Below are 27,026 nucleotides of genomic sequence, written 5' to 3'. Positions count from 1 at the left end.
TTGATCCTCTCCATCGTCTTTGGTGAGGACCACAGGGGTGTGTAGGATGGGGGTAGCTGCCACCGTAGCGCTGAATACAGAGGTACAGCAGCTCTCCGGCTGCTCAGAAGCTCCTCTTTCCATACCCAACCATCAGCTGGGCCTGGCAGCTTCCCGCCTGCCAGCACCTGAACAATCAGCTACTGAGTCACATGGCTACAGATCATTACATGTGTATGAAGTGCAATTTTGGGTTCAGGGTACGAGTTCACCAAATCCTGTGTTAGGTGCCTTCTGGGCCAGGAGAGAAGGAGGGAATCCAGCTCTGGCGTAATAACAGCAGGTGATTACTGCTTTTGTAGTGTTAAATTTTCTGCATAGCCAAAAGTGATTCTTGACAGTGAGAAGTTGAGAACTCTGCATGCTCAGAATGAAGGTGTAACTCCTCATCCTGCAACAAGCTCAGGATGGTGAAACCCTGTACCCACCCCAGAGAATCAAGACCGCTGTAGTGTCCATATAGCGTGGAAATTGCTGAAGTGTGTCCAGTTCTGCTGGGTGCCAGTGCTGACACATGAAGAGCAATGTTTTCCTTTAGCTTGGCATTGAATGCCCCTCTCATTGCGAAGACACTGCTATTTTCTTGAGAAAACCAGGTTGTTATTTGCTGTTTTCTGCATTACTTTATCTCTTGTCATGGTCTTTCATGCCAGCCTGCTATCAAGGTGGCAGCTTTTGTCGGTGGATGTCAGACCTGCACTGTCAATGCATGCTTCCTGATTTTTCTCAGGAGACTCCAATGGGCTTTCATTTTTCTTTATGATGATATCCTAGCCCAAACACTTGCCTCCATATGGTCTATTGCTTGTTGGGCAAGCTTTGGTCTTTCCTTGCTCTGTGTGCACTATTACCAATCTAAGAACAAGGAAAGTCTGGGTTACAGCCTGTAGCTCTGGCACCACGTTCACCTTGGGGGACATCCACCTTGGTGACAAAAATGAATCTCATCATCTTCATCTCCAAACATATCATGAAGCACATTTTCAAGAAAGATTTTGAAGAACCGTGTGAGGCTGCTGCTTCTTGCTTAAGAACAGTTTTTGGACAGAGAAAGATTAACTTCGTTGTACTGAAAAGTTTTCTCAAAATTTTGTTCATTTAAATATAGGAACAAAACATGGTAAAGCAGAAAGGTAATTGCTGGAAAATGGCTATGTCTAATCTGTGCAACCAGGGCAGTTTGGCATGTCTCCGGGTCCTCATCCTTCAGACACACAGACCAAAAGCAATTCCAGCTACTGTTCTGGTCTTGTTTCCTTCCCGGGGAAACACCAGAGCTTGGAAGGGGATGGCAGACACCTCAGTCACTCTGTGACATGAACTAAGGACCTGGGACAAAGAAGATACTTCCATGCCCCAGAGTTTGGAGAGGGGCAGCAGAAGAGCCTGTTTCTTTCTAAGAACTCCACTGAGACTGGGGAGCTCTGAAGAATCAGAGGAGAATCGCCCAAACAAATGGCTCTTCATTAGTTCCTGAGGTATTTGCAAAGAGATTATCTATTGTTTGAGTGAGGTGGAACGAATGGCCGAGTTATCAGGTTTTGCCTGTTGAAATTAGAACACCCATGGGCAATAGTGTGGTAATTTTCCATTGTCAATTTACTGTTTGTGTGGTTTTTTTTTTACTAGTCTCGTGCCAACTTTCGAAGAATAATAGAAGCTGCCTACTGATCGGTATCAGTCTCAGCTGTTGCAAAAATAATAATAAAATAATACATGGTTCTTACCCAAAAAATTCACATTTCTCCTTTGAAGCTGGAAAGAAGTTGTGCTTTTGTTCGTTAGGAAACTCTCCACCCATTCGACAATGAGATATTATGAACGGTGGCTCAAAACACGTACAAACTATGCAAGATAGCACCCCGTCAGGGCTGGAGGTAGGATAATTGCATTAAAGCGGTTCTGTGCCTGGGGTAGTTAAGAGGGAGTTAACGGGTCCTGCTCTAAGCCAGGTGCAAGGAGAGCCCTGACGTGTTGTTTGCATTTCTAGAACAAACCCGCCCCAAACCAGTTTAAATAACTGTGTACATTGCGCTGACCTCTGCCCGGACGCCTCTAGACTTTGTAAACAATTTTTGGAGTTTGCATATAGAAACAAGAATTTCGGCGTCAAGCCCTGCCGGACAGAAGAAATTACATTGCAGGAGCTGAGCTCCAGGAAGGTACTTAACATTAGAAACTGCTGGAATTAGAATTGCCTGGGTCACTCTGCTCTGATTCCCTGTTGGTATACGTTTGATCCTGTCCCTTAAGGGCAATATACCATATTACTGTCATTGTCCCCTCCCCAGCCCACGGGGAGGATGGTGCTCAGTGTGTGTATAATTTCCCCCTGTTCGCTTGGCAGTTTCATGCCTGATTTCCTGTCTGCTATTCAAACTCCGCTCTAAAGATGGAAATGCTCATGTTGTCACCGTCTTTTCTAAGGAACACCCTGGTGTCTGAGCGCTGTGCAAACAATTACTAGTTTTCTATCATTATTCCCAGGATACAGACAGGGAATTCAGGCACCGAAGCTGGATCTGCTCCTAATGCATTATTTTGAGCTCTCAGTTCTCCAAACCCTGTTTCTCGTGTTTGTGAGAACACAGAAGATTTTTTGTTAAATCACCGCCTTCCCGACTTCACTCAGGGCTGCGTGCGCCCAACACTTCTGCAAATTGGACTCTAGGGCCCCTGTGGGGCAACTGGAAAATGAGGAAAACACAGGAACCGCTTGTGGAGAGCCTGGCGAGAGGACTTGTTTGTCACCGCAGGAGAGCGCCGCGGCGGAGGTGGGAACAGCATCCAACTCCTCACCCTCATCCAACTCAGCCCTGAGCAGCAAGATGTTCCTCTCCCCTCCTCATTCATTAGACACCTTCCAGCCTTCACCAAGCAGAGGTCCCACAGACAACAGGCTCCTTCATCCACGACCCTGAGTCAGTCCTAGGAGAGAGGCGGCAGGAAGGAGAGCCGAGGGAGGGGTGGGTTTGGGCAGGCGGGAGGGGTGGCTGTGCTCTTCCTGCGCCTAATTCCACAAGCAGGACTTTGCTGGAAAGGACTTAAATAGCCTGAACAACCCTTTCCAATCTCTGACATACACATTTCAATGTTTAAAAATCTGTATTCTTGGTTTTCATGTTGTAAAGACTGGAAACAGAAGGTAGGCATGGTAGAAATAAGGTGTATATTTCACAGCAGAGGTAATTTTTACTGTTTAACTGCTTCCCCAGGGAATCAGTGTTTTTTCCTTTTCGCAGTGTCTCTAAATCAACGCTTTATGCATTCCCATTAGATACTGCCTGGTTCAGGCCAAGGTTATGGTCTCTGATTTAGGTGACATTCTGTGGTCTAGATGAAGCGTGAAGCCGGACTAGAGGGTTATAGACAGATCTCTCTGCCCTCAAAATATGTAAATAAACGTAAAATGTAAATAAAATATGTAAATATGTGGAGCATACATCTGTGTTCTGCCTCTGCTGGGTCACAGTGGTACACTGCAGTCAGCTGAAACTGAAAATGCAGCAGGAATTTAGGTGGGTTTGAGTGCCACTGCCCAAGAAGCTCCACTGAGATCATTAGGGAAACAGCACACTTGAGGAGGACACCACGGCCACCTCTCCTTGGCACTTCATGAACAGAGGGCACAAGGGAGGGTGAGGAAAGTGAGCTCTGATGCCTTGATGGGAACCTGGCACTTTGTCTTAAAATGCTACTGAGGATAAGTTTGAGCAGACACCAGCCTGTGGGCTGGGGTGGTGGGGTGGAAGTGGGTGCCTCTCTTGCACTGCTCCGGCTTCTGGGGCTGTAACCTCTGGCAGAAGAGGCAAAGGAGAGCTGGGGCTGGTCTCCCTGGTCCACAGTGACGTCAGCCACTTCACTGAGGTTCACTGGTGGCATCTGTTGGAGAATTTTTATGGTACCCCTTGCAATGAATTAAACACACCTTTGTGCTTGAATATAAAAGCTTAAGACCTTATTTATGTTTATAAGTATCTAAAGGGTGGGTTGAAGGATGTTGGAGCCGGACTCTTTTCAGTGGTTTCCAGCGACAGGACAAGGGGCAATGGGCTCAAGCTGGAACATGGGAAGTTCCATTCAAATATGAGGAAAAACTTCTTTATGGTGAGGGTGACGGAGCACTGGAACAGGCTGCCCAGGGAGGTCGTGGAGTCCCCTTCTCTGGAGATCTTCAAGACCCGCCTGGATGCAGTCCTGAGTGATGTGCTCTGGGCAACCCTGCTTTGGCAGGGGAGTTGGACCAGATGATCTCTAGAGGTCCCTTCCAACTCTGACAATTCCACGATTCTGTGATTCCGTGAAAAGAAAAGTTTCATGAGCTATGCATTAGGCAGAGTCCCACCACAGTAGGCGGTTATACATGGAGTCTGCAAAGATGTGTCACAAGCAGATTCCTCGTATCCCCTTGCACCAGCATCAGTCCTGAGGAGAGCAGTTGCATGGGGCATCTCAGCCCAGCACCGGGTCCATCCCCCAGCCCAGCTCTGCTGCCCAAAGTTGTCCCCTGAGAACTCCAGTCCCAGGATGGCTACAAGACAATGCTGAGGCTGTTCCTTATCTCATCACCAAGGGAAACTTCACTCCCTTGCAAGGACTCTGTTCCGTTTCTGGCATTCCTGCTTCCAGCCAGTTTAACCCCTTCTGGCAGCTGAGCCTCCGTGCCCTCCGTGCCAGATCATTCCTCGGTCACAAATTACCACGTCTGAGCAGTTAATTAGAATTTCCCTTTCACGTCTGTCACCTCTGCGAGTCTTTTAGACCAACCTGAACATTTTGGGGGGGGACCGTAGTGGGAACTTGAATTCCCGTGAGCGATGAGAAGGCGGCTCATCCGAAGGCACGTGTTGGCCTTGGCACGAAGCCCTCGCTTTTCTGGGGAGCTGCCTCTGCATTGACTCAGCAAGTCAGATGCTTTCCCTACCTCGGGAGTGGGGGTTTTTTTTGGAAGTCTGCCACCGCTTTTCTGACTCCAGCAAACCTGTTTAAATTTCTGAGAGCAGAGGCTTGAGTCATATGGCTACAGGAGCACTGATATTTGTCCATTTGTTAAGAAAAGCAATCATTTGTTCCCGTTTGTAAACTTCCCAGCTTGTCTTTTACCTTGTGTTTTGTCTTTATCTTCCTCAGCTCCCATTCTCTGCGACACCGACCTGTCACCTCTCATCCATCAGTTTTTATTTCCTACGTTACCATGTTCTTCTTCTGCATTTCTTTTTTTCATTTTTGTCTTTCTACCTGTGGTTTAACTCTTTTCATCTGTAAAGCAAAGCTGTAAGAGGTAGATCTCTGGTCTTTGCCTATTTAAGTTAAAAAATTATGTAAAAGCATATAAGAAGAAATGAGTAAAATGCAATATTACAGAATTCTGATAGTGGAAAATCAGAATTACTTGTCAAACATCATCACAGATAGATATTTTTTCAAATTAGCCATCTGCATTCAGTTGCAAACCGATTTTGTCAGGCCAGAAGGCTGATTCACATGTAAAGCTGGTGGGCTGTGCTTTGGACAGCTTGTTTATGTAGTCCCATGTTCATCTCTTTTTAATCTAATCTGGACAGTTGAGCAGCCTCACACTTTGAAGTTGCTTTCATATTATGCCTGTTACAACCCCATGCCTCGTTTTGCCTCTCTTCTGCACAATGCAGACATTGTTCGCTGCCACAGTACCCTTTAGCCAAAAAAAAAAAAAAAAAAAGGAAAAAAAGCTCTGGCTGCATGGAACTATGATCATGAAGAGGAATAAATCACAGAAAAGGATTGAAGCCATGACTGGCAGATCTCTGTTGCAATATAGAAAGGCACTCACTCTTCAATTCTTCATTTGTATCCTCCAATAAATACTCCAATATAAAAAGTAGCACATAGAGATGGGGGAAATACAATATTCAAGTAATTCTGGTAGTAGAAGGACATGTGTGTTTTCCCTTGGAAGTGTAAAATGTGGCTCAGTGCCATAGCTGTGTGCCCCACACTTCATCTAGTTCTTCACGTTTTGCACAGTCCAATAAAGCTTGGATCTACATTAAAAGACACATTTATGTACAACTGTTGTAGGCATCATTTCCCATGCCCAGGCAACAGGCAAGCAGCAGTCCACTAACAGTGCTCTCAGAGAACAATCCCTGTGCTCATATACGGATCTGAAGGAAAAGTGGTAGAAACTGCCTGAGTAAAGCTGTGATGATAACTGCTCTCTGCCCACAAGGCAGCCCCCAGGGTTTCTAGCTTGAGGATCCTTGCATAGAATCACAGAATGATATGGGGTTGGAAGGGACCTCTGGAGATCATCTAGTCCAACCCCCTGCCAAAGCAGGTCCACCCAGAACAGGTTGCACAGGAACGTGTCCAGGTGGGTTTGGAATGTCTCCAGAGAAGGAGACTCCACCACCTCCCTGGGCAGCCTCTTCCAGGGGGCTACCACCCTCAAAGTGAAGAAGTTCCTCCCCATGTTGAGATGGAACTTCTTATGTTCAAGTTTGTGCCCATTTCCTCTTGTCCTGTCACTGGTCACCACTGAAAAAAGACCGTCCCCATGCTCTTGACACCCACCCTTTAAGCATTTATAAGCATTGATCAGGTCCCCCCTCAGTCTTCTCCAAACTAAAGACCCAAGTCCCTTAGCCTTTCCTCGTAAGAGAGATGTTGTAGGCCCCTAATCATCTTTATAGCCCTTTCCAGCTGGCATCGTTAATCCAGTTTCTCCATTTTCCCCAAACTTCTGGAGACTTCTCCAACCTTAAAGTGGGCACGATAGCCACTGAAATCACCATTAAGGGGAACTCACTGGTTTCCAACTACTGGTTCCCTGCTGACCTCTGTCTCTCCTTAGATCTGCAGTGGCCATAGCCTGAAGGAAAGAGTCCCCATGGTGATTATAGGTCCCAGGCTGACTCCCAGCCAAACTGGCATCCTGCCTGTAAGGTGGTGGACCTTTTGATTTCCTACCATACTTCAGTGGTGGAGGATGCCACTGCACAGGGTGATGGCTGCTGGAGCAAACGGAGCATGTAGCCAACACTCAACAACCTGATGCATGCTTTGCTGAACTGGCACCAACCCAAGCTGCAGGACCAGAAGGGTGGCAGCGCCTGCACAGAGAAGATGGAAAAACAGCAGAGTGGTTTTGAAGATGCCAGCCTTCTCACAGAATAAGTCCTGGTGTCACTGGTTATTTTTAATGTTTTCTCACATGCTCACCCAGTCCATTACAAACTGGCCAGCCAGTCTCTACCTTCTCCTTTTATGTCACCAAAGCCTTGCAGCTATCTTCCAGTCTGTTAAAGCTAAAACCAGTTTGATTTCATCTAGATGGCTGTCTTGGAAGGCAGAACAGCAAAACAACCCTTCTCTCTTACTGTCCTTTAATCTCCATTTAAGGTGTCTGCTACACCAACAGCCAAGGTATCTGGAAAAGGGTTTGGTGCTTTCTTGTTGGTGGCTGAGCCTCTTTGCTGATTTAGAGCTTGACTAAGCTTGGCTTGCTTGGACAGCTTTTTATCTTTTTCCTGGCAATCATGATATTTAGATGTCCAGCAAGACACATGCAATACTATCTTACTTGGATATGTAAGTATAAAGAGGAAAGGTCTTATATATGTTTCTAGAAATAAACTTGGGCGTACGTATTTTAGCGTCTTAATTTGGATCAGAAGTGCAAAGTAAATCCTCTAATTGTTCTCTCTTCGGTGTGCATTTAGTGAGGCAGGCTTGGACTTCACAAAGTGCATTTTTTTTTATTTAAGATGAATAAAAACATTTGCAAAACAGGAGGACATCTAGTCTGTCCTGCTTGTGTCTCTTCAGTCCATTGAGCCAGAAAGCTGGTGTGAAGACAGAAGAAAAAAGAAAAAAAAATATGGCTAGAGTGGACATCAGGCCTTCAGCACCAGTCTTCAGCCTACATATACACTCCTGTTGTCTCTCCCCACTTGCTACTGCTGACCTAAACTTGGATATAGAAGAAAAAAGAAAAAAAAATATGGCTAGAGTGGACATCAGGCCTTCAGCACCAGTCTTCAGCCTACATATACACTCCTGTTGTCTCTCCCCACTTGCTACTGCTGACCTAAACTTGGATATATAGGGACCTTCCAACATCTCAGTCTCCACGGCTTCCAGATGGAGATGTAAAGTGAGTTGTGAGTTTGATGAAGCAGGGGACATGAATGAAGAGCTACACTTAATGGATGGCTAACTCAGGCAGAGGAATCTGTGCAACAAGTTGCAAAAGAGCAACTAGTAAGCCCCGATGGTATGTGGGAGACGGGATGCTCTTTGGTGTGCATTTAGTGAGGCAGGCTTCACAAAGTGCGTTTTTTTTTTATTTAAGATGAATAAAAACATTTGCAAAACAGGAGGACATCTAGTCTGTCCTGCTTGTGTCTATTCAGTCCATTGAGCCAGAAAGCTGGTGTGAAGACAGAAGAAAAAAGAAAAAAAAATATGGCTAGAGTGGACATCAGGCCTTCAGCACCAGTCTTCAGCCTACATATACACTCCTGTTGTCTCTCCCCACTTGCTACTGCTGACCTAAACTTGGATGTATAGGGACCTTCCAACATCTCAGTCTCCATGGCTTCCAGATGGAGATGTAAAGTGAGTTATGAGTTTGATGAAGTAGGGGACATGAATTAAGAGCTACACTTAATGGATGACTACCTCAGGCAGATGAATCCGTGCAACAAGTTGCAAAAGAGCAACTAGTAAGCCACGATGGTATGTGGGAGACAGGATGGTGCACTTATTTAAATTTAAAAAAAAAAAAAAAAAGGAAAAAAAAAAGGAAAGAAAAAGCAGCATCCTAAGAAAGCAAAGGAAAGCAAATGAGCTCGAAGGTGTTGATACATTCCCTGCTCCACCTGCTGGGGCAGCCCAGAATTGTGCTGTAGCAATCTTCTACTGCTTGTTACCTATCTACCTTTCTCCAAGTAAGTATTTGGTAGAAGTGAGCTGCATCGTTTCTGAAATCACATCTGAACTGTGATTTCCCTTTCTTCAGTGTTTTGAGTACCTGAAATTCAGCTTTAAGGTGTGAGAGGATAATATTGAAGCTGCTGTTTTGTTATCAAATGATACAATTCAACTCCAGAATTTAAAAAATAATAATATTGCTTTAAGAAGATGCATTTTGCTGCACTACTGAGTAGTAATAACTCCTTTTGGTTTATTCTGCATCCATTTCTTTTCCTTGCTTGAGTTTCCATCTCAGTTCTCTCTTGTCTCTGCTTTCCTAATTGCTTTCTTTCTTTTCTAATTCTTTCTTTACAGTTTTTTCTCTGCAATACCTAGAAAAAAAGTAACATATTTAAATATTCATATTCTCCATTGTTACCAGCAACCATAGGTTTAGGAATTCCCATTTCTACAGTTTTAAGGAAACCTGTCATGACAGAATGCAGCATATTATTAAATACACTCATTCAAATGGAAGGATGATATTTGTTAATGAGATTTAGTTTATAATGCTTGATATTAAAGGGAAGATAGCGGCACTGTAAGTTCCAGGCTTTGATGGAAAGGTTACTAGATTTTGAATTGACATTCCAAAAGAAGAAAGAAAATCCCAGAGAGAAAATGAACTTCTACGGTGTAAGCAGCCAAAGTTCATTACTTGATATATGAGCACATTCAGAGGACACTCTGAGATAAGTATGTAAATATTAACTTGGTCATTAGAGGAAACATCTGTCCATACTATTATTTAAATGCTCAGGGGCAATTGTCCTGAAACAGGATGCAAATAAACCCAGTTCCCAAGCCTGTCCAACTTTATAACCCACCAATGTTGTTTTTCCTAATGCAAATACAAGGCACTGTATATGTGGAGTGCTTCGTAACGAAAAAGAGTGTCAGGGTCAAAGATATCACAGCGATATCAGATTGTAAGAGAGCTGTACCTCTGTGTCCTGGTTTCACTTGGGATATCCTAGTAGCTGCTGTATTTTGGACTTAGTATGAGAGCAATGTTGATAACACATACTGTTTTAGTTGTTGCTAAGTAATGTTTATATCAAGTCAAGGACTTTTTCAGCTTCCCATAGAAGCTTAGAGGGAACGTGGACAGGACAAGGGATATTCCATACCTTAGACATCATGTTCAGTATATAAATGGGGATTGCCTGGCAGGCAGGAATCAGCGATCGCTGCTCAGGATGGGCTGGGCAATCGATCATGGGTTGGTGAGAGCAATTTATGTTGCATTACTTTATTTTGTATATTCTTTTTATTCTTTTACCTTTACTATTATTATTTTTCTCTTCCATTACTGTTCTATTAAATGGTCTTTATCTTAACCCACAAGTTTTTTACTCCTTTTTTTCCTTCTCCATACACTACTGGTGGGGAGATGGGGAGGGTTGGTGTAAGTGAATAGCTGTGTGGTCCTAATTGCCAGCTGGGCTTAAACCACAGCACTCAACCATACTGCATTCAAATAACCTACAAATGAATAAATACTGCTAATAGAAAAGAAATCTGAGCACGCTGTTTTCCTTTCGTAATGAAAAAGAGTGTCAGGGTCAAAGATATCACAGTGATATCAGATTGTAAGAGAGCTGTACCTCTGTGTCCTGGTTTCACTTGGGATATCCTAGTAGCTGCTGTATTTTGGACTTAGTATGAGAGCCCAGGCTTTGATGGAAAGGTTACTAGATTTTGAATTGACATTCCAAAAGAAGAAAGAAAATCCCAGAGAGAAAATGAACTTCTACGGTGTAAGCAGGCAAAGTTCATTACTTGATATATGAGCGAGCACATTCAGAGGACACTCTGAGATAAGTATGTAAATATTAACTTGGTCATTAGAGGAAACATCTGTCCATACTATTATTTAAATGCTCAGGGGCAATTATCCTGAAACAGGATGCAAATAAACCCAGTTCCTAAGCCTGTCCAACTTTATAACCCACCAATATTGTTTTTCCTAATGCAAATACAAGGCATTGTATATGCGGAGTGCTTCCTAACGAAAAAGAGTGTCAGGGTCAAAGATATCACAGCGATATCAGATTGTAAGAGAGCTGTACCTCTGTGTCCTGGTTTCACTTGGGATATCCTAGTAGCTGCTGTATTTTGGACTTAGTATGAGAGCAATGTTGATAACACATACTGTTTTAGTTGTTGCTAAGTAATGTTTATATCAAGTCAAGGACTTTTTCAGCTTCCCATAGAAGCTTAGAGGGAACGTGGACAGGACAAGGGATATTCCATACCTTAGACATCATGTTCAGTATATAAATGGGGATTGCCTGGCAGGCAGGAATCAGCGATCGCTGCTCAGGATGGGCTGGGCAATCGATCATGGGTTGGTGAGAGCAATTTATGTTGCATTACTTTATTTTGTATATTCTTTTTATTCTTTTACCTTTACTATTATTATTTTTCTCTTCCATTACTGTTCTATTAAATGGTCTTTATCTTAACCCACAAGTTTTTTACTCCTTTTTTTCCTTCTCCATACACTACTGGTGGGGAGATGGGGAGGGTTGGTGTAAGTGAATAGCTGTGTGGTCCTAATTGCCAGCTGGGCTTAAACCACAGCACTCAACCATACTGCATTCAAATAACCTACAAATGAATAAATACTGCTAATAGAAAAGAAATCTGAGCACGCTGTTTTCCTGGAGCCAGATGAGTCACAAATTTTGGAGAAGGCAGAGTACAATGTAGACAAAGTCTGCCCTTTGAACAACCGTGACAGTTGCTAAAAGAGAGCTGTAGAGTGATACTGTAGTAGCATGAAGTTATTATAGATTGTGGAGATCACTAAATAATTAAACTGATTGGCATTTTTCTCTGAAGCATCTTTAATATCATTTCCCTCATATTGTTTTAAAATACTCTATTCTTATTTAGGTATACAAGATTTCCACCTTTTCCGTTGACCCAAGAAAACCAGGGAAAAGGTGAATCCAGCTGGGGATCTCTTGGATTTATTTTTGGGATTACAGTCTCTCTGGGGAGGATACTACATTTCTGGCACGATCACTTGATAACAGCAGCTAGCTTATTCTCTTTCAACAGAGCTCTAAAATGGTGGAGAAAATAAGATGGGATCAGAAGGGGCAGCAATCAAGAGGTGCCATAATTCCATTTCCTTGAAATGATTTTTCCTCGAGGGGAAGCACAGAAAAACTGGCGTGTGGTGGAGACAGCAGGTCTTTGCCAAAGCACAGCTGAGAACCAGTGCTGACCTCCAGAAAACCACAGCGAGGGTGATGGGGTGCTGTGGTGGGAGGTCATGTCCCTTGTTGGTAGTGGACATGGCAGCCAGAGCTCTCTCCTCTGCACCTGGAGCATCAAGGATGCTTTCAGGTTTCTAGACATATGATGGTTGTGTCAATTCAACACTGATGCTGGACAAGGACGTTCAGCTCTGGACAGTCACCTCGGGATCCTGGGGGCTGACAGTTGCCATTCCTCTCTAAAAATAGCTGCTTCTCATGGCTGGAGAAGTGTAAAATCCTGATTCTGTTGAAGTCGATGGCAACAGTCAACAGAAGAGAAGACTGAGGGGGAGATCTGATCAATGCTTATAAATACTTAAAGGGTGGGTGTCAAGAGGACGGGACCAGTCTTTTTTCAGTGGTGCCCAGTGACAGGACAAGAGGAAACGGGCACAAACTTGAATGTAAGAAGTTCCACCTAAACATGAGGAGGAACTTCTTCACTTTGAGGGTGGCAGAACACTGGAAGAGGCTGCCAGGGAGGTGGTGGAGTCTCCTCTGGAGACATTCCAAACCAACCTGGAGAAGTTCCTGTGCAACCTGCTCTGGGTGGACCTGCTTTGGCAGGGGGATTGGACTAGATGATCTCCGGAGGTCCCTTCCAACCCCATGTGATTCTGTGATTCTGTGAACATCCTCAGTGACCCCAGGAAAGCCAAATTTTCAGCTCAGTGCTCAGGAACCTCAGTGGCTTTACCCAGCACATCAGCACAGACAGCAATCCACGGCCTCCAAACACCCACGCTCTGAACAAACCTAAGTCACTTTTCCCCAGAAACTAGCAGCATGATAGCTTTCATAAAATCTATACTTGTATGTAAATACGAAGAAGAAAACATAGGCACATAGAATAAATCCCATTTGTGTTTTATAGAAACAAGAAACAAATAGTGAGTAGCCCAGTTCCATGGCTGCTGTAGGACTCAACACACAAGTGCTGTTCAGAGAGGTTTACCAGTAGGTGGTGACATATAATTATTTATTAGCAGTTTTCTGGCTGCAAAACGTAATGAGCTACGAGCAGCTCTGCTGTTTGACTTTTTGTTTAGGCTTCCCTTTCATATCACTCCACCTTTCTGAGATATTTTCTACACGTTTCACAGCTGCAGAAACGTTTTGTAGCTGCAATGGTGTCTCCTGGCCGTGGCCATCAGACCGCTCCTGCTCTGTGAACCGCGGGGCTGCCTTTGCACTGCTGGGCTGCTTTTTCTGTGGTTTCAGTGCTTTTCATCATTCAGTTGATAAAAGATATTAACCCAGTTCTCACAACACGTGCAAGACAAAAAAAAAAAGTCAACCGTTTCTTTACAGGTTGTACCTCTTATGTACTTCCAGTCAATAAACAGGTTTTATATTTAGCTGTGTATTTACTCCCAAATGTAACCAGCAGCCTCTCGTAACTCCATCGCATCCTTCTGTGCTCCAGGGATCCCGAGTTATGAAGCCATCAGTAACCCTGGAAAAAATTATTCACCTCAGCGTGGTCTATCTACTATTGTCTATTTAAATACCATGTGCGGGTCATGACTAAAGGAAGCCATACAGCTACAACATATGAGATCATAGAATCATAGAATCATAGAATTGTCTAGGTTGGAAGAGACCCTTGGGATCATCGAGTCCAACCATCTACCCTACTCTACAAAGTCCTCCCCTACACCATGTCCCTTAGCACTGCATCTAAACGGCCCTTAAACACATCCAGGGATGGTGACTCCACCACCTCCCTGGACAGCCTGTTCCAATGCCCGACCACTCTTTCTGTGAAAAATTCTTTCCTAATGTTCAGTCTAAACCTACCCTGTTGGAGCTTGAAGCCATTCCCTCTCGTTCTGTCACTAATTACCTGTGAGAAGAGACCAGCTCCAACCTCTCTACAGTGTCCTTTCACGAAGTTGTAGAGAGTGATGAGGTCTGGGGTCTGGGTGGCTTGTGAGTTGTTTCCCGAGCAGCTGTAGGAAGCAAGCCAGAAGACTTCTCTTAGGCTTCAGGAATCACCGCAGGTCCTCTCCAGAAGTAACCTGGGGCTGTTTACTTTATGGGAACAGTGTTGGCTCCACAGAGGCCATGGCGAAACCCTCTTCACTGGCTGGAACAGAGGTGATAGATAAGAGTGGTCCTGGCAGGCTCTGCCCCATGGCCAGTGGCCATGTCTAGGTGAAAGATGCCTTGCTGGCCTTCTGGGGAAAGTGGTGCAATGTCATCGGTCTCGACCCAAGTCCTGGCGCTGAAGACACAAGCAGAGCCATATCTCTGCTGACCTTGCAGCCTCTGCAGGCAGCCAGGCTGGGGTGGAAGGAGGTGCTAGACACATCACGCTGGGTACAACATCAGCACGCTGCTCTGTCTGCATCCACGTTCACTTGAGTTGCTCTTTTGGGGTTGGTTCTACCTTGGTACGCACCAGGGTTTCACCAAAAGGTCGAATGACAGTTGTTAAAAGGTTTTGCATTTTCTAACTGTGCTCCAATGCCTTGCTGAGCTTCTCTGCTGTTCTCAAGGGATGAACACCCGGTTTTGCATTTTCTAACTGTGCTCCAATGCATTGCTGAGCTTCTCTGCTGTTCTCAAGAGATGAACACCTGCATTCAAACCTGCAATGAAAAAGGCTTATACATTCAAAGATACCATGCACCAGGGTTTCACCAAAAGGTCGAATGACAGTTGTTAAAAGGTTTTGCATTTTCTAACTGTGCTCCAATGCATTGCTGAGCTTCTCTGCTGTTCTCAAGAGATGAACACCTGCATTCAAACCTGCAATGAAAAAGGCTTATACATTCAAAGATACCTTGTGCTTTATTCCTGCTGGTGTCATTGGCCTGAGGTGAGTCTTGAGCCCAAGTCATGTCAGTTCTTTGCACTTTTTGCCATTTGTGCCAGGATTCTGCTTCTCAAAGCCAAGGCAAAAGAAGTCAGTGTGTTTTTTCTGACTGCATCCGTGACTCCTATGGGTAGCTCTTTTGGGCTGAGGCAAGAGAGCCAGCCTCATACACAACACATAATGTGCTGTGGAAAATGTAATGTCTGTCAGTCAGTGGGACAACACGGTGCCTTCAAGCCCTGTCGTGCAGATTGGTGGCCACTGCTGGAGTTTTGACAGTGGGAAATGTGACCCAGTGTCCAGCCAGATGTCGTGTCTCTGTCTGTCTGAAACTGAAGAATGATGAAATACCGTATCCAGAATGTTTATGTGGTTGGACTTGATGATCTCGGAGGTCCCTTCCAACCACTAAGATTCTGTGATTCTGTGATTCAAACCTGCAATAAAAAAGACCTATACGTTCAAAGATACGTTGTGCTTTATTCCTGCTGGTGTCATTGGCCTGAGGTGAGTCTTGAGCCCAAGTCATGTCAGTTCTTTGCACTTTTTGCCATTTGTGCCAGGATTCTGCTTCTCAAAGCCAAGGCAAAAGAAGTCAGTGTGTTTTTTCTGACTGCATCCGTGACTCCTATGGGTAGCTCTTTTGGGCTGAGGCAAGAGAGCCAGCCTCATACACAACACATAATGTGCTGTGGAAAATGTAATGTCTGTCAGTCAGTGGGACAACACGGTGCCTTCAAGCCCTGTCGTGCAGATTGGTGGCCACTGCTGGAGTTTTGACAGTGGGAAATGTGACCCAGTGTCCAGCCAGATGTCGTGTCTCTGTCTGTCTGAAACTGAAGAATGATGAAATACCGTATCCAGAATGTCAGGGCACCCAACTGGGAGTATCTGTGGCAGACAGTGCTCCTGCTTACATTTATCACAAAGACATGTGTCACAGGCTGCGGTCTGCTATAATGCTAACTGACTTTGGGGCTATAGATTGGCCTATTAAAGAAACTTGGTGGGGGAGATCTAGCAATAGGAAGCGCCTCAGACTATGTGAGACTGACTCTCATAATAGTTATTCATCAAGGGTGCTGCCACATAAAGGTCTCTTATCTAGAAAAGAAGGGATGCATTTGATTTTCCTGACAGAAAGACCAATTCTTTAAGGTAGGCTGCCAAGCAGCTCCTGTTCTCCTCCATCTGGTTAAACTTTTAGTACTGTTGTATATATAGAAATCAAGAAGAGAAAGAAGATGGGCAGCTTCAGAGAAGTTACTCCTGTTGTGGCAGTGGGATGCTGTTGGTCAATGATGTTATCATCACACTGCAGCACAACTACCATAGAATCACAGAATCACATGGGGTTGGAAGGGACCTCTGGAGATCATCTAATCCAACCCCCCTGCCAAAGCAGGGCCACCCAGAGCAGGTTGCACAGGAACTTCTCCAGGTGGGTTTTGAATGTCTCCATAGATGGAGGCTCCACCACCTCCCTGGGCAGCCTCTTCCAGTGCTCTGCCACCCTCAAAGTGAAGAAGTTCCTCCTCGTGTTTAGATGGAGAAACTTCTTTGGAACCCAAACCAAGCCTGTAAGGGAAAGGCAAGATAAGAAGTTCCTCCTCATGTTTAGGTGGAAGAACTTCTTTGGAACCCAAACAAAGCCTGTGAGGAAAAGGCAAGACTGACTGGCAGCTCTACCTGGTGCAACACATAACGTGAGGAACAGCCACAGGTGTCTGTTGGTGGTTAAACTTTGTTCCTGTGGGTTAGATAACAAACTGACAGAAGCTTCCAACTTTCTTACTCAGTGTGGTTTGGACATGAAAAGGCCAAGACCTATACATGCAATAAGAATTAGGCACAAACATAATAAAATGAACCCACTTGTTTAGGATGAAGATAAGAAGGTAGTCAAAGATGACACCCAGAACTGAAATTTCCCATAACAGAAACAAGCAGGAAATGGGAAAGCATGGATTTTATAAAGCAGTTCTGTATAACAGGCTAAATTCAGCTGATGAAAAGCAGTTCTTCTAGGAAAATATAAGAAACACCTGTGCTTAAATGGATAGGGGTGGAGGACTGGATTTTGAGCTGACAGGTAAAAGGAGCCGACTGTTAGATTTCCTGTGCAACCTGCTCTGGGTGGACCTGCTTTGGCAGGGGGGTTGGACTAGATGATCTCCAGAGGTTCCTTCCAACCCCATATCATTCTCTGATATCATTCCTAGTGTGTTGTGTGGGCATATTCCTATCCCTGAAGAGGTGTTACTTCAAGTAAAAGTGCTGCAGAGTGGACAGGAGAACAACAGGAGAGACAAATATTGCTAGTTCAAGGGGGAAAATTATCTATATGGGAGAAGGAAGAAAAGGAGTAAAGAAGACTCTGGCAGAGAGGACTGGATGAAGTGGGGGACCAACTGCAAAGGGCCAAATGGAAGGCTGGAACACAAAGTCTACTGGCTGTGGGCTGGAGATAATCCAGGCATAAAGTAACAGCAGGAGATATTGCAGCTGCCCAAAGGTCAGCACTCCTGGACATTCTTCTATTTGGTAGGGAGCACGTCAAGCTTCTCTCTGCTGTTTTCCCTCAAGGCTAAGCTATGTAGGAGAGCACTTTTGATGCTCAGAAGAGGGAAGAGGGTAACCTGGGATGAATTTAGTGATCATTAAGTAGAAATCTCGTCTTGTGTTAAAGACACAAAAAAAAGCTAAGGAAAACGTCATGAGGGCTGTGCTGCTCCTGTTTGGAATGAACAAGTACCATGACTGAATTCCATAGTGAGGGCTGTTGGATGGCCACTGAAAAAAGGGAATGGCTATGTTATTTCTCATATGATGCTAGTTTAATTACCTAAGATTAAACCTTTTCCCCTTTAATTAGTGAGAGTTCAAACTTTGGCTTGCCCTTAGCATCTGACCATTAAGCCATTGAGAAGGCAGCTCAGGAGGCACATAGTGACGTCTCATTAGCCATTCAAGGTCTTGGATATTTCCAAGAGAGAAACTGATGGGTTTCAGTCAATTTTTCAGGCTCACTTTTTTACCAGTTTTTGTTGGTGTCCCTACGACTGTATGATAAAACAGTAAAGATTTGGACTTTTCACCAAAGTCTGCCACTTCAAGCACTGCGCTGAAGGCATCAAGCTGCAAATCTGGTAGGTGAGAATACAGTCCTGGCTTCAAAGCAGCAAAGACGGTGAGGCATGGGGTAGCTCTGTGCAAATGCCATTTCATTTGAGGCAATTTTTAAGTTCCTATACAAAAGAAAAAACGTTTTACATCATTGAGGTTTGCCCTCACTTAATCACAGAATTAAGGAAGGACTTAGCAATGCAGGGACAGGGTATGACAGAACTCATTGTGGATGATAAGAGAAAATGGGCCCATAGGGATATATATAAGGAGAAAAGACTGAATTAGAGAAAAAAAAAAAAGGGGGCAGTGGCTTGGTCCTCTAAGTGCTGAAAATGAAATACATTTTTTCCTGAAACAGGACCAGAGACCATATTCCAAGGCTGCAACTTTGGCTGAATCGGTGCTGTAGAGCTTGGAGCAAAGGCAGAAAGCAGAAGATTTAAATGGGAAAGTAAAAGGTGACCCAAAGACATCAAAGAAAAAAGCAGTATGGTTGTCTAATCCTGCTCTCTTCTCTCACACGCTGCATTAGAGAAAGCCCATTTTTTTTCCCTTTCTACCAGAGAAACACTGCTGGAAAGGGTAACTCCATCACTGCAGCCACCCCTCTCCCCACAGACGAATCTCCCCCCATCCCCTCTCACAGCAGAACCAGGGCATGAGAAGGAGAAGGGAGAGGGTGAGGAGACTGGCCACTGAAGAACACCACGAACTGTAACCACCAGTTACCCCAGTCTGCATCTTCTGGACACCCGTCAGTAGACATTTCATACATTGCTAAAGTTGAACTATAAACCGCAGTTGGTAAATCTGCACGATAGATCAAAACACACCTAACAGACCTTCAAATTATCAGCTATTACAGCTGTTTGATTACTTTGGAACCGCTGCTGGTAGGTGACATCAGCTCAAGGCCACATCTGCAACTGGCTGCATCAATCCAGCGAAGCTCTCTGCAGCCAGATGCCAGGACAGGGAGAGGACAGGCTCTCTCCAGAAATGGTTAATCAATAGCTTGCTGGGTGGGCTGAAGGCCATTAGATACAGTGGTGTACCTACTGTATATAAATCGTGACCCGTCTTCTCTACCATTCTCGGTCACCTCTCCTGCCATACTGGTAGTTGCCACTTTCTCCACTTGGAGGTTTTGGGGCATCACCAGAAATGTTGGTAGCACCATGGATCTGGGCCGCAGTGATAATACTCTGTTGTGGGTTTTGGTTTCTTCTAGGGAGGAGGAGGAGGTAAGGAATCTATTTGTAGATGCATCTCAGTGTACTTAGCCTTTATTTCTGTCAAATATACTGTGTATACAACTAAAAGAAGTCTAATCTTAAGACTGTTGGATGGATGGATGCAGGACAGCATGGACAACACTGTAGTTTGGTCTTTTGAGAGGACTAAAAGAAGTGTAATCTTAAGACCATTGGATGGATGGATGCAGGACAGCACGGGCAACACTGTAGTTTGGTCTTTTGAGAGATTTATTTTACAACAGAATTTTTGTGTACGGGCTTTTTAATAATAGTGAAGTAACGCCTAGACATAGCTGTAGATACAAATCTATGCATAAATGAGGTAATTAAAATATGAATATGCATGTCCTGATTTCCTAAAGTACTGGGCTATAGTTTTACCTGCATTGTAATCACAGCTAATACCTACTTATATCTAATTATAGCTTAATACCTACTTACAAACATTTTCATATTATCAGTCTATCATATCTAGTTACACCATTTCATAAAGATAATATTTATGTACCTTACCATGTCAAATACATATTCCTTAAAAGCATTTATCCTACTGGCACATTTACATAAGCAGCAAGTAATTTGCTAACCTATTGTAATTTTGTATTTTTCAGCAGTCATCTTCTTGTTTGAATTTAAAAAGTTTAATAAAAAAAGGTGAAAATAGTTAACTTTAGATAATAACCATCAGGAATTTACTAGAAAAGCTAAAGTATTATCTGAAAGTTATTTTAGCAGCTATAGTGTCCTCATGCAGGAAAGTAGTTGTCTGATGAGAATAAAAAAATATCATTTCAGCATATGCTTCAGTTTAAGCATATGCTTAACTTACAAGCATGTGCTTAATGACATTTTGCCTGAAAGACTAACTCTTATGCTTACTGAAGATCATGGCAAAATTCCCACTGTTTTCAGCAGGATCTGGTCCAAATGAGAGATGCCAAAAATAACAACCTTTCTACACTAAAAGGCTATTCCCCTTGGTATTCAAATTGAATTGTGGATCCCGTTGCCCAAAAACGTATCAGATGATATTAGTGCGATGGATTATTCATGTGTGGGGCAATTACATAGCATGCATTTAGGTAGTGGCAACAATTCTGCATTTAAAGAGGTGAAAAATGTACTCCTGATCTAGGGAAAAGAAAGATGACAGAATCAAACTGTGTTTTATGATGTTTCTTATAATACAGGCTGCTAAAGTTATTCTTGCTTGTATATCATAGACTTTACAATAGGCTTACTGCTTAATGGGGATAAAATTGTCACCATACTATTTGTTTGGGGGTTTATTACATTTTTTCACCTTAAAAAAGCCTACCATCAGCGTTTCACTTACCTGGTAGTCCTGGAGGAGAGATCCTTATACATATTTCTAAATCCAGCTTTCCTTTGTGTTTTGTAGGCGACAGGGTGAACCACCACTTGAAAACGGGTTCCTTCCATACCTGGGCTGTGCTCTCCAGTTCGGTGCCAACCCCCTTGAATTCCTCAGAGAGAAGCAGAAGAAGCACGGCCACATTTTCACTTGCCTGGTAGCGGGGAAATACATCCATTTTCTCACTGACCCTTTTTCATACCATGCATTGATACGCCACGGAAAGCACTTGGACTGGAAAAAGTTCCATTTTGCTACTTCTGCCAAGGTAAATCTTTAAAAAAGGTCTTAATATCTAACATGCAAAGTGTCTGCTGGCAGGACAGAGGTACCTTGCTAATCCCTAGAGCACTTGAAATATTATTTGATTCACATTTCTGCACTTCTATTGATTTAAAGCATTGGGGTCTTTTTTTCTTTTCCCCCCTTTCCTTGATGGAAAGGAAATTTGCAGTGATTTGGATTGTCCAAAATGACATTATTGAGTCATGTAGTATCCCAAATTGCTAAAGTAGAAGTACAACTAACACCATCTGCAAAGTGATAATATAGCTTGCCGAAGCTCAAACCTTCTTCAGGAGATGCTCACCCATATGGAAGATTTGGTCCTAATGCCTTAAAAAATGATGCAACACAGTAGGATCTCAGCCAAACTCTTACTGAAGCAAACAAAAAGTCTCCTGTCAATGGGAGCCTAATGAAGCTCTAGGTAACCACATCCATTTATTTGTAAGCATATATTCAAACCTATTTTAACTTACCTACTTAACTGCTGTAGTTCACTGAGAAAGTAGCAGTTCTAGTACTAATAGCCCTTATTATGCTTCTGTCTGGTGAGCTATGAAGTTATACTTTGGCTTTAATTTCTGTTAGACTTTATCATCGAGGTTATGGCAGGCCTTATTTATCATGCATGCAATTTATTTTGTGACAGGCTTTTGGGCATGGTAGCATTGACCCAGCAGAGGGAAACACCACTGAAAATTTTCATCAGACTTTCATTAGAACCCTTCAAGGTAATGCCCTAGATGCCCTCATTGAAGCAATGATGGAAAACCTACAATACGTCATGCTGCAGTCAAGAACACCTAAACTTCAGCCAAATGCTTGGGTGACAGAAGGACTTTATACGTTCTGTTGCCAGGTGATGTTCGAGTCTGGCTTTTTAACACTTTTTGGTAAAGAATTTAATTCAAACCACGACAAAAATCTATCATCAAAGCAGGAAACTGAGAGAGCTCATATCCTAAATGCCCTCGAGAACTTCAAGGAATTTGATAAGATCTTTCCAGCCCTCGTGGCAGGGCTGCCTATCCACCTCTTCAAGAGTGCCCACAGCGCACGTGAGAAGCTGGGGGAGGCGCTCCTCCACAAGAACCTCCAGAAGAGGGACAACCTCTCTGAGCTTGTCACCCTCCGCATGTTCCTGAATGACACTCTCTCAACCTTCGATGACATGGAGAAAGCGAAGACCCACGTGGCAGTGCTCTGGGCCTCGCAAGCCAACACCATTCCTGCCACATTTTGGACCTTGTTCTATCTTCTTAAGTAAGTCCCAGTGCTTCGTGTTTCCAAACAAGAAAAATGCTTGTTATCTTTCAAAAACCAGTTCATTAACAGAGGCAAATTCCACTTCCACAGAAAAAACCCCTTCACTCATCGGAGACTAAGTAGTTGTACCACACAGCAATTCTGTACTAGTTTTGTTTAAAAAAAAACCAAACTCCAGAGCAATGCTACATTTTGCACTTCCACAGAAAAAACCCCTTCACTCATCGGAGACTAAGTAGTTGTACCACACAGCAATTCTGTACTAGTTTTGTTAAAAAAAACACACTCCAGAGCAATGCTACATTTTATGAAGAAAGCTTTGGAGTAAATCTATATGATATAACAGTAAAAGTGTTAGTTGCAGTCAGAACATTAATTGTATTGAAGCCTCCTGATGCAATCAGACATTTTTAGAGTATCTCCCTAGAGCAGGCAAAACGAGCTTTAACTTCATTGTTGTTTTTAGAGATGCTTAGTAGAAAATAGTTTACACATTGATAGATCCCACTGAGGTTGAAGTGTAAATTGCAGCAGCTGAGCTTGTTACTCTTGAGGGGAGCTCACAGTTTAGATAATACTGTTAAATGTCCATTTTAGAGTAGGCCACTGTGGACTATAATCTACCTCAGCATGCCTTACTCTGCCACTGTGGACTATAATCTACCTCAGCATGACTTACTCTTCTGTCTGTATCTAAATTGCTGACATTTTTATTTAGCCAGTGACTTGCATCCTCATATCTACCTGCCAATGCTAATATCTGAGGGGTTTTTGTACTTTTCATTCCAAGAATGCATTGGCTTTAGGTCTTCTGGCCTTGGAGTTTTTTAACCCCCTGACTGATTGTGCCTTCCTCAAGACACTATTGCATCCCATATTATTATCTACAGGTATTTCACCATAGCTCATATATTCCATTTCTGTCAGAAAGTCCAGAGAGTGAAGGATACTATGTGGACTTTTAGTATTAGGAAGATTCTTTTCAGCTAGACAGAATATTGCCACATAATAGGACATCATTTAGGATAAGTGATGTTATAAAACTGATCTATGAACTTGTTCCTAAACCTTCTACCCACAGTGGGGCTATTTCCTAATCTACAACTGATCGTTTTATTTCTTGTTCTTGGCGTTGCTTTTTAGTGACATTCCCATTTATTACCCAAGTTATGCACATTAGTTCTGTATCACCTGTCATTGGAGACAAAATCAAATACTTGGTTTTTTTTCCCTTTTACTGAAGCTATCGTATCTTTACCAAGACATGAAAAAGTCCAATTGTAGCATTTTGCTGCAACATTTTCATTTTAGAAGGTTGTACTTGTCAGCTAACGAAACTACATTTTAGTCAGGAAGAAAGTTAATGGAAAAAACTCCCTTTTAAACCATTCTTAAGTGTAAAATGATGTTATTCTTCTGCTCTTTTGATCTTAGGAATCCAGAAGCAATGAGAGCTGCTACTAAAGAAGTACAAAGTGTTTTGGAAAGTGCTGGAGAGAACATCAGCTTAGATGGCAAACATATTTCCTTGAACCGAAAACAGCTGGATAATATGCCAGTACTAGGTATGATTATTTCATGCAGGACAACCTGAAATCACCCCACAATTTTCACAGTCTTCTATTTGTTACCATATAAATGCTTGCTATGGAATTGCTATGGAATTAGTCAATAAACAGTGGAATAAAACCCTGCATGTTCCTTAGCAGTAGCCAACACAATCAGTCTTCCTGATGTCCCAGGTGGTACTGAGAGTGTCAAAATTCCCATGAATAGCACTTTTTTGTGGGTAATGGCAAGTCTCAATAGTGCTACACAGCTACATAACATAGTATTGGAGACCCAAGCATAATTCAAAACAATATTTTGTTCAGTAATGACTTTATATCAAATAAAAGGGTGTTGCCAAATCTAATACCATTTACTTATATTTCCTCTTAGTATTTTTCAAATTATAGGTAGATTTTTCAAAAGTATCCAACTTAGAGAGTTTTGAAAATGTCACCCTTTAACTACTGGTGCTTTTTTTTTTTTTCCTAAAAAGTCAGCTTATATTGAGACACAAAAAAAACCCAAGTTACTTTTTATGAGTACTGGTTTCTCTGCACCACATTTTAAAGTTTCAGAAAATCCTGATCACTGAACTGCTTCTTTTTTTCATTACGTTTCCGGTTTTGACTGGTTTGTTCATTATCTCAGAGTGAAAATGTGTCTCACTTTCAAATATTCTGTTACATCAATATAAGTATTTTTCTAGGGGAAAGCGGATTATGTTCTCAGTGTTATCTGCAGAAGGGATAATAACGCTAAAAAGAGATGAGAAAGACACTTGCTTAGGCACTTAGAAAGTTATTGTTAAAATATTTCTTCTAATAAATTCAGGGTTTGATAATGGGTTTGAAATACTTCAAAACGCATGACCTGCCCCCAAGGACACACACAGACTATTTCCATGGTAATCGTTCCTTTTCCTCTTCCAACAGACAGCATCATCAAGGAGGCAATGAGGCTATCGAGCGCATCCATGACTTTCCGAGTTGCCAAGGAGGATTTCACTCTGCACTTGGAGAACGATTTTTACAACATTCGCAGCGATGATATTGTAGCTCTTTATCCCCAACTGTTGCATTTTGATCCGGAAATCTATGCTGATCCCTTGGTAAGTATTCATCAAAGTATGTTAGACTGGGCTCTAGCAGAAGATAATGTGCCTTGAAATAGAGCATTTATCATGGGCAACCCCATGGCTGGTTTTCTGTTGTGCTCCAGACAGTCTTTCTTACACCTGGAGACATAATGATAGGCAAGAAAAAGAATAAAATCAGCACAAGCACTGTCTTTGAGTGTAACCAGAAAGTGTGCTGCCAGCCCAAGAGAGCCTTCTATTTACTACCTTCTTTGGTGAGGAAAGATCACCATTATGGGAAGGTTCAAGGGAGGACAAGGATAAGGATAACATTTTCCCTAACGCACAGAATAAGAAATTTTCCAGATTTGCTGCATGAATGAGGATTCAGGTTATATTACTTATTTTAAGAAATCACAAAAGAGAAGGATAGTTATCAGCAAAGAACCTGGGATCATGTCCCACATACCAGAACTTCTCAGGGTCTACCTTCTCCAAAGCAGCACCATGGGGCCTGGCCATAGAATGCTTACTGCTAGAGGCTCTTCATTCCCTGCCTGAATTTTGTGTCTTAATGGCATTATCTAGTCTTGGGAGGTGTTCAAACATCAAGTAACTCTGTTTTGGGTTCGATTACAGACATTCAAATACGATCGCTTTCTCAATGAGAATGGAGAGGAGAAGACCGACTTCTACCGCAACGGTCGCAAGTTGAAGTATTACTACATGCCCTTTGGGACAGGCATAGCAAAATGCCCCGGCAGGTTATTTGCTGTCCACGAAATTAAACAATTTTTGGCTTTGATATTTTCATATTTTGAGATAGAGCTTGTGGACAATAATGTGGAATGTCCTTCTTTAGATCAATCCCGTGCAGGACTGGGTATTTTGCAACCAGCCAATGACATTGATTTCAGGTATAGACTGAAATGTCTATGAATATATATTTTATATTATACATATAAACTATGTACTATATAAGTACTCTATATAACATACACTTTATATATATTTTATGTATATATGCAAATGAAATCACAGAATGTTGCAACTCTTGGGCGAAAATCTGTATGAAGATGCTAATTCATCGGGCTAATGGCAAATGCATAATGTATACCATTACAGTACCAACATGCAGTGGGTTTAATGCACTGTGTTGATACAAATGTTTCCCCTTTTACCAACCATTCTGAAATGCAAGTTAAAATTCTGAATTGTGCGTGTACAGTAGTTCTTTTTTTTTTTCTTAATGTCACCAAATACTTTCCCAGAGTTCTTTAGAATTTCATCATCTAATTCAAAATAATTGTCAAAATTCAACTACAGTTAAAACATTCTTTTTTACAATTGAACTGTTGTGGATGGTGGTTCTCCCCACAGGTGAAATAAAAATTTTTTTGTATAAAGGCAGGTTCACGGTGGGGAGGGGAGAGTTGCCTGGGGAAGTACCTTTATGGTTTTATGTAAAACTAGAAAAAACTTGAAGAAAAGCTACAAAAATGTTCACGTTCTAGTGAAAACTTGTTTTATATTCATTATAATACACTTCTTTTCAGAAAGTTGTAACTGTATTAAAATAAATGACATTGGCTGAACCAAATGTGTCTGTAGGCTGTTTGTTATTTGCGTGTCTTAACATTCTCAAAGATCTATGTCAAAGGCACCTAAGGCAGCTTCAAATCTGTCGTTGGTTTCAGTGGCCAATGCGACAACTAGCCAGTTCAAACATCAATATGAAGATAAATAAAGAGCCACCATGTATTCACCGGTGCTTCTGGTTGGATTTTGCACCATTATCTGAACTCCGTATTTCCATAAGCCTCCATCGGTCATACTCTTCAGGTCTTCCTAGTCTACTTCTATTAAAATTATCATGGGTATGCCCACACATTTCATTTTTAATGGTGGCATGTCCATAACAACAATTGTTCCAGGGATAATAGAATTTGGTTCTCTGTAACATCTCTGTCCTTTTCTGCTGCAAATGATGGACGGATGT

The 27,026-nt window shown here is 42.7% G+C and overlaps 1 protein-coding gene across 1 annotated transcript; it reads left to right on the top strand.

Moving 5' to 3' along the window:
* The first annotated feature begins 19,309 nt into the window (after nucleotides 1-19,309).
* LOC106894135 (cholesterol 7-alpha-monooxygenase) lies at nucleotides 19,310-26,629 on the top strand. The gene is made up of 6 exons (XM_014952648.1): nucleotides 19,310-19,463; nucleotides 20,878-21,118; nucleotides 21,785-22,398; nucleotides 23,836-23,966; nucleotides 24,885-25,060; nucleotides 25,667-26,629. The coding sequence occupies exons 1-6, from the start codon at nucleotides 19,384-19,386 to the stop codon at nucleotides 25,964-25,966; spliced, it is 1,542 nt and encodes a 513-aa protein (XP_014808134.1). The 5' UTR covers nucleotides 19,310-19,383; the 3' UTR covers nucleotides 25,967-26,629.
* Nucleotides 26,630-27,026: the final 397 nt, after the last annotated feature.

This window comes from Calidris pugnax, unplaced genomic scaffold, assembly GCF_001431845.1.
Source record: "Calidris pugnax isolate Ruff unplaced genomic scaffold, ASM143184v1 scaffold182, whole genome shotgun sequence".
Classification (NCBI taxonomy): Eukaryota; Metazoa; Chordata; class Aves; order Charadriiformes; family Scolopacidae; genus Calidris; species Calidris pugnax.
The sequence above is the reverse complement of the archived record's forward strand: the minus strand, read 5'-3'. Positions and strand labels throughout refer to the sequence as shown.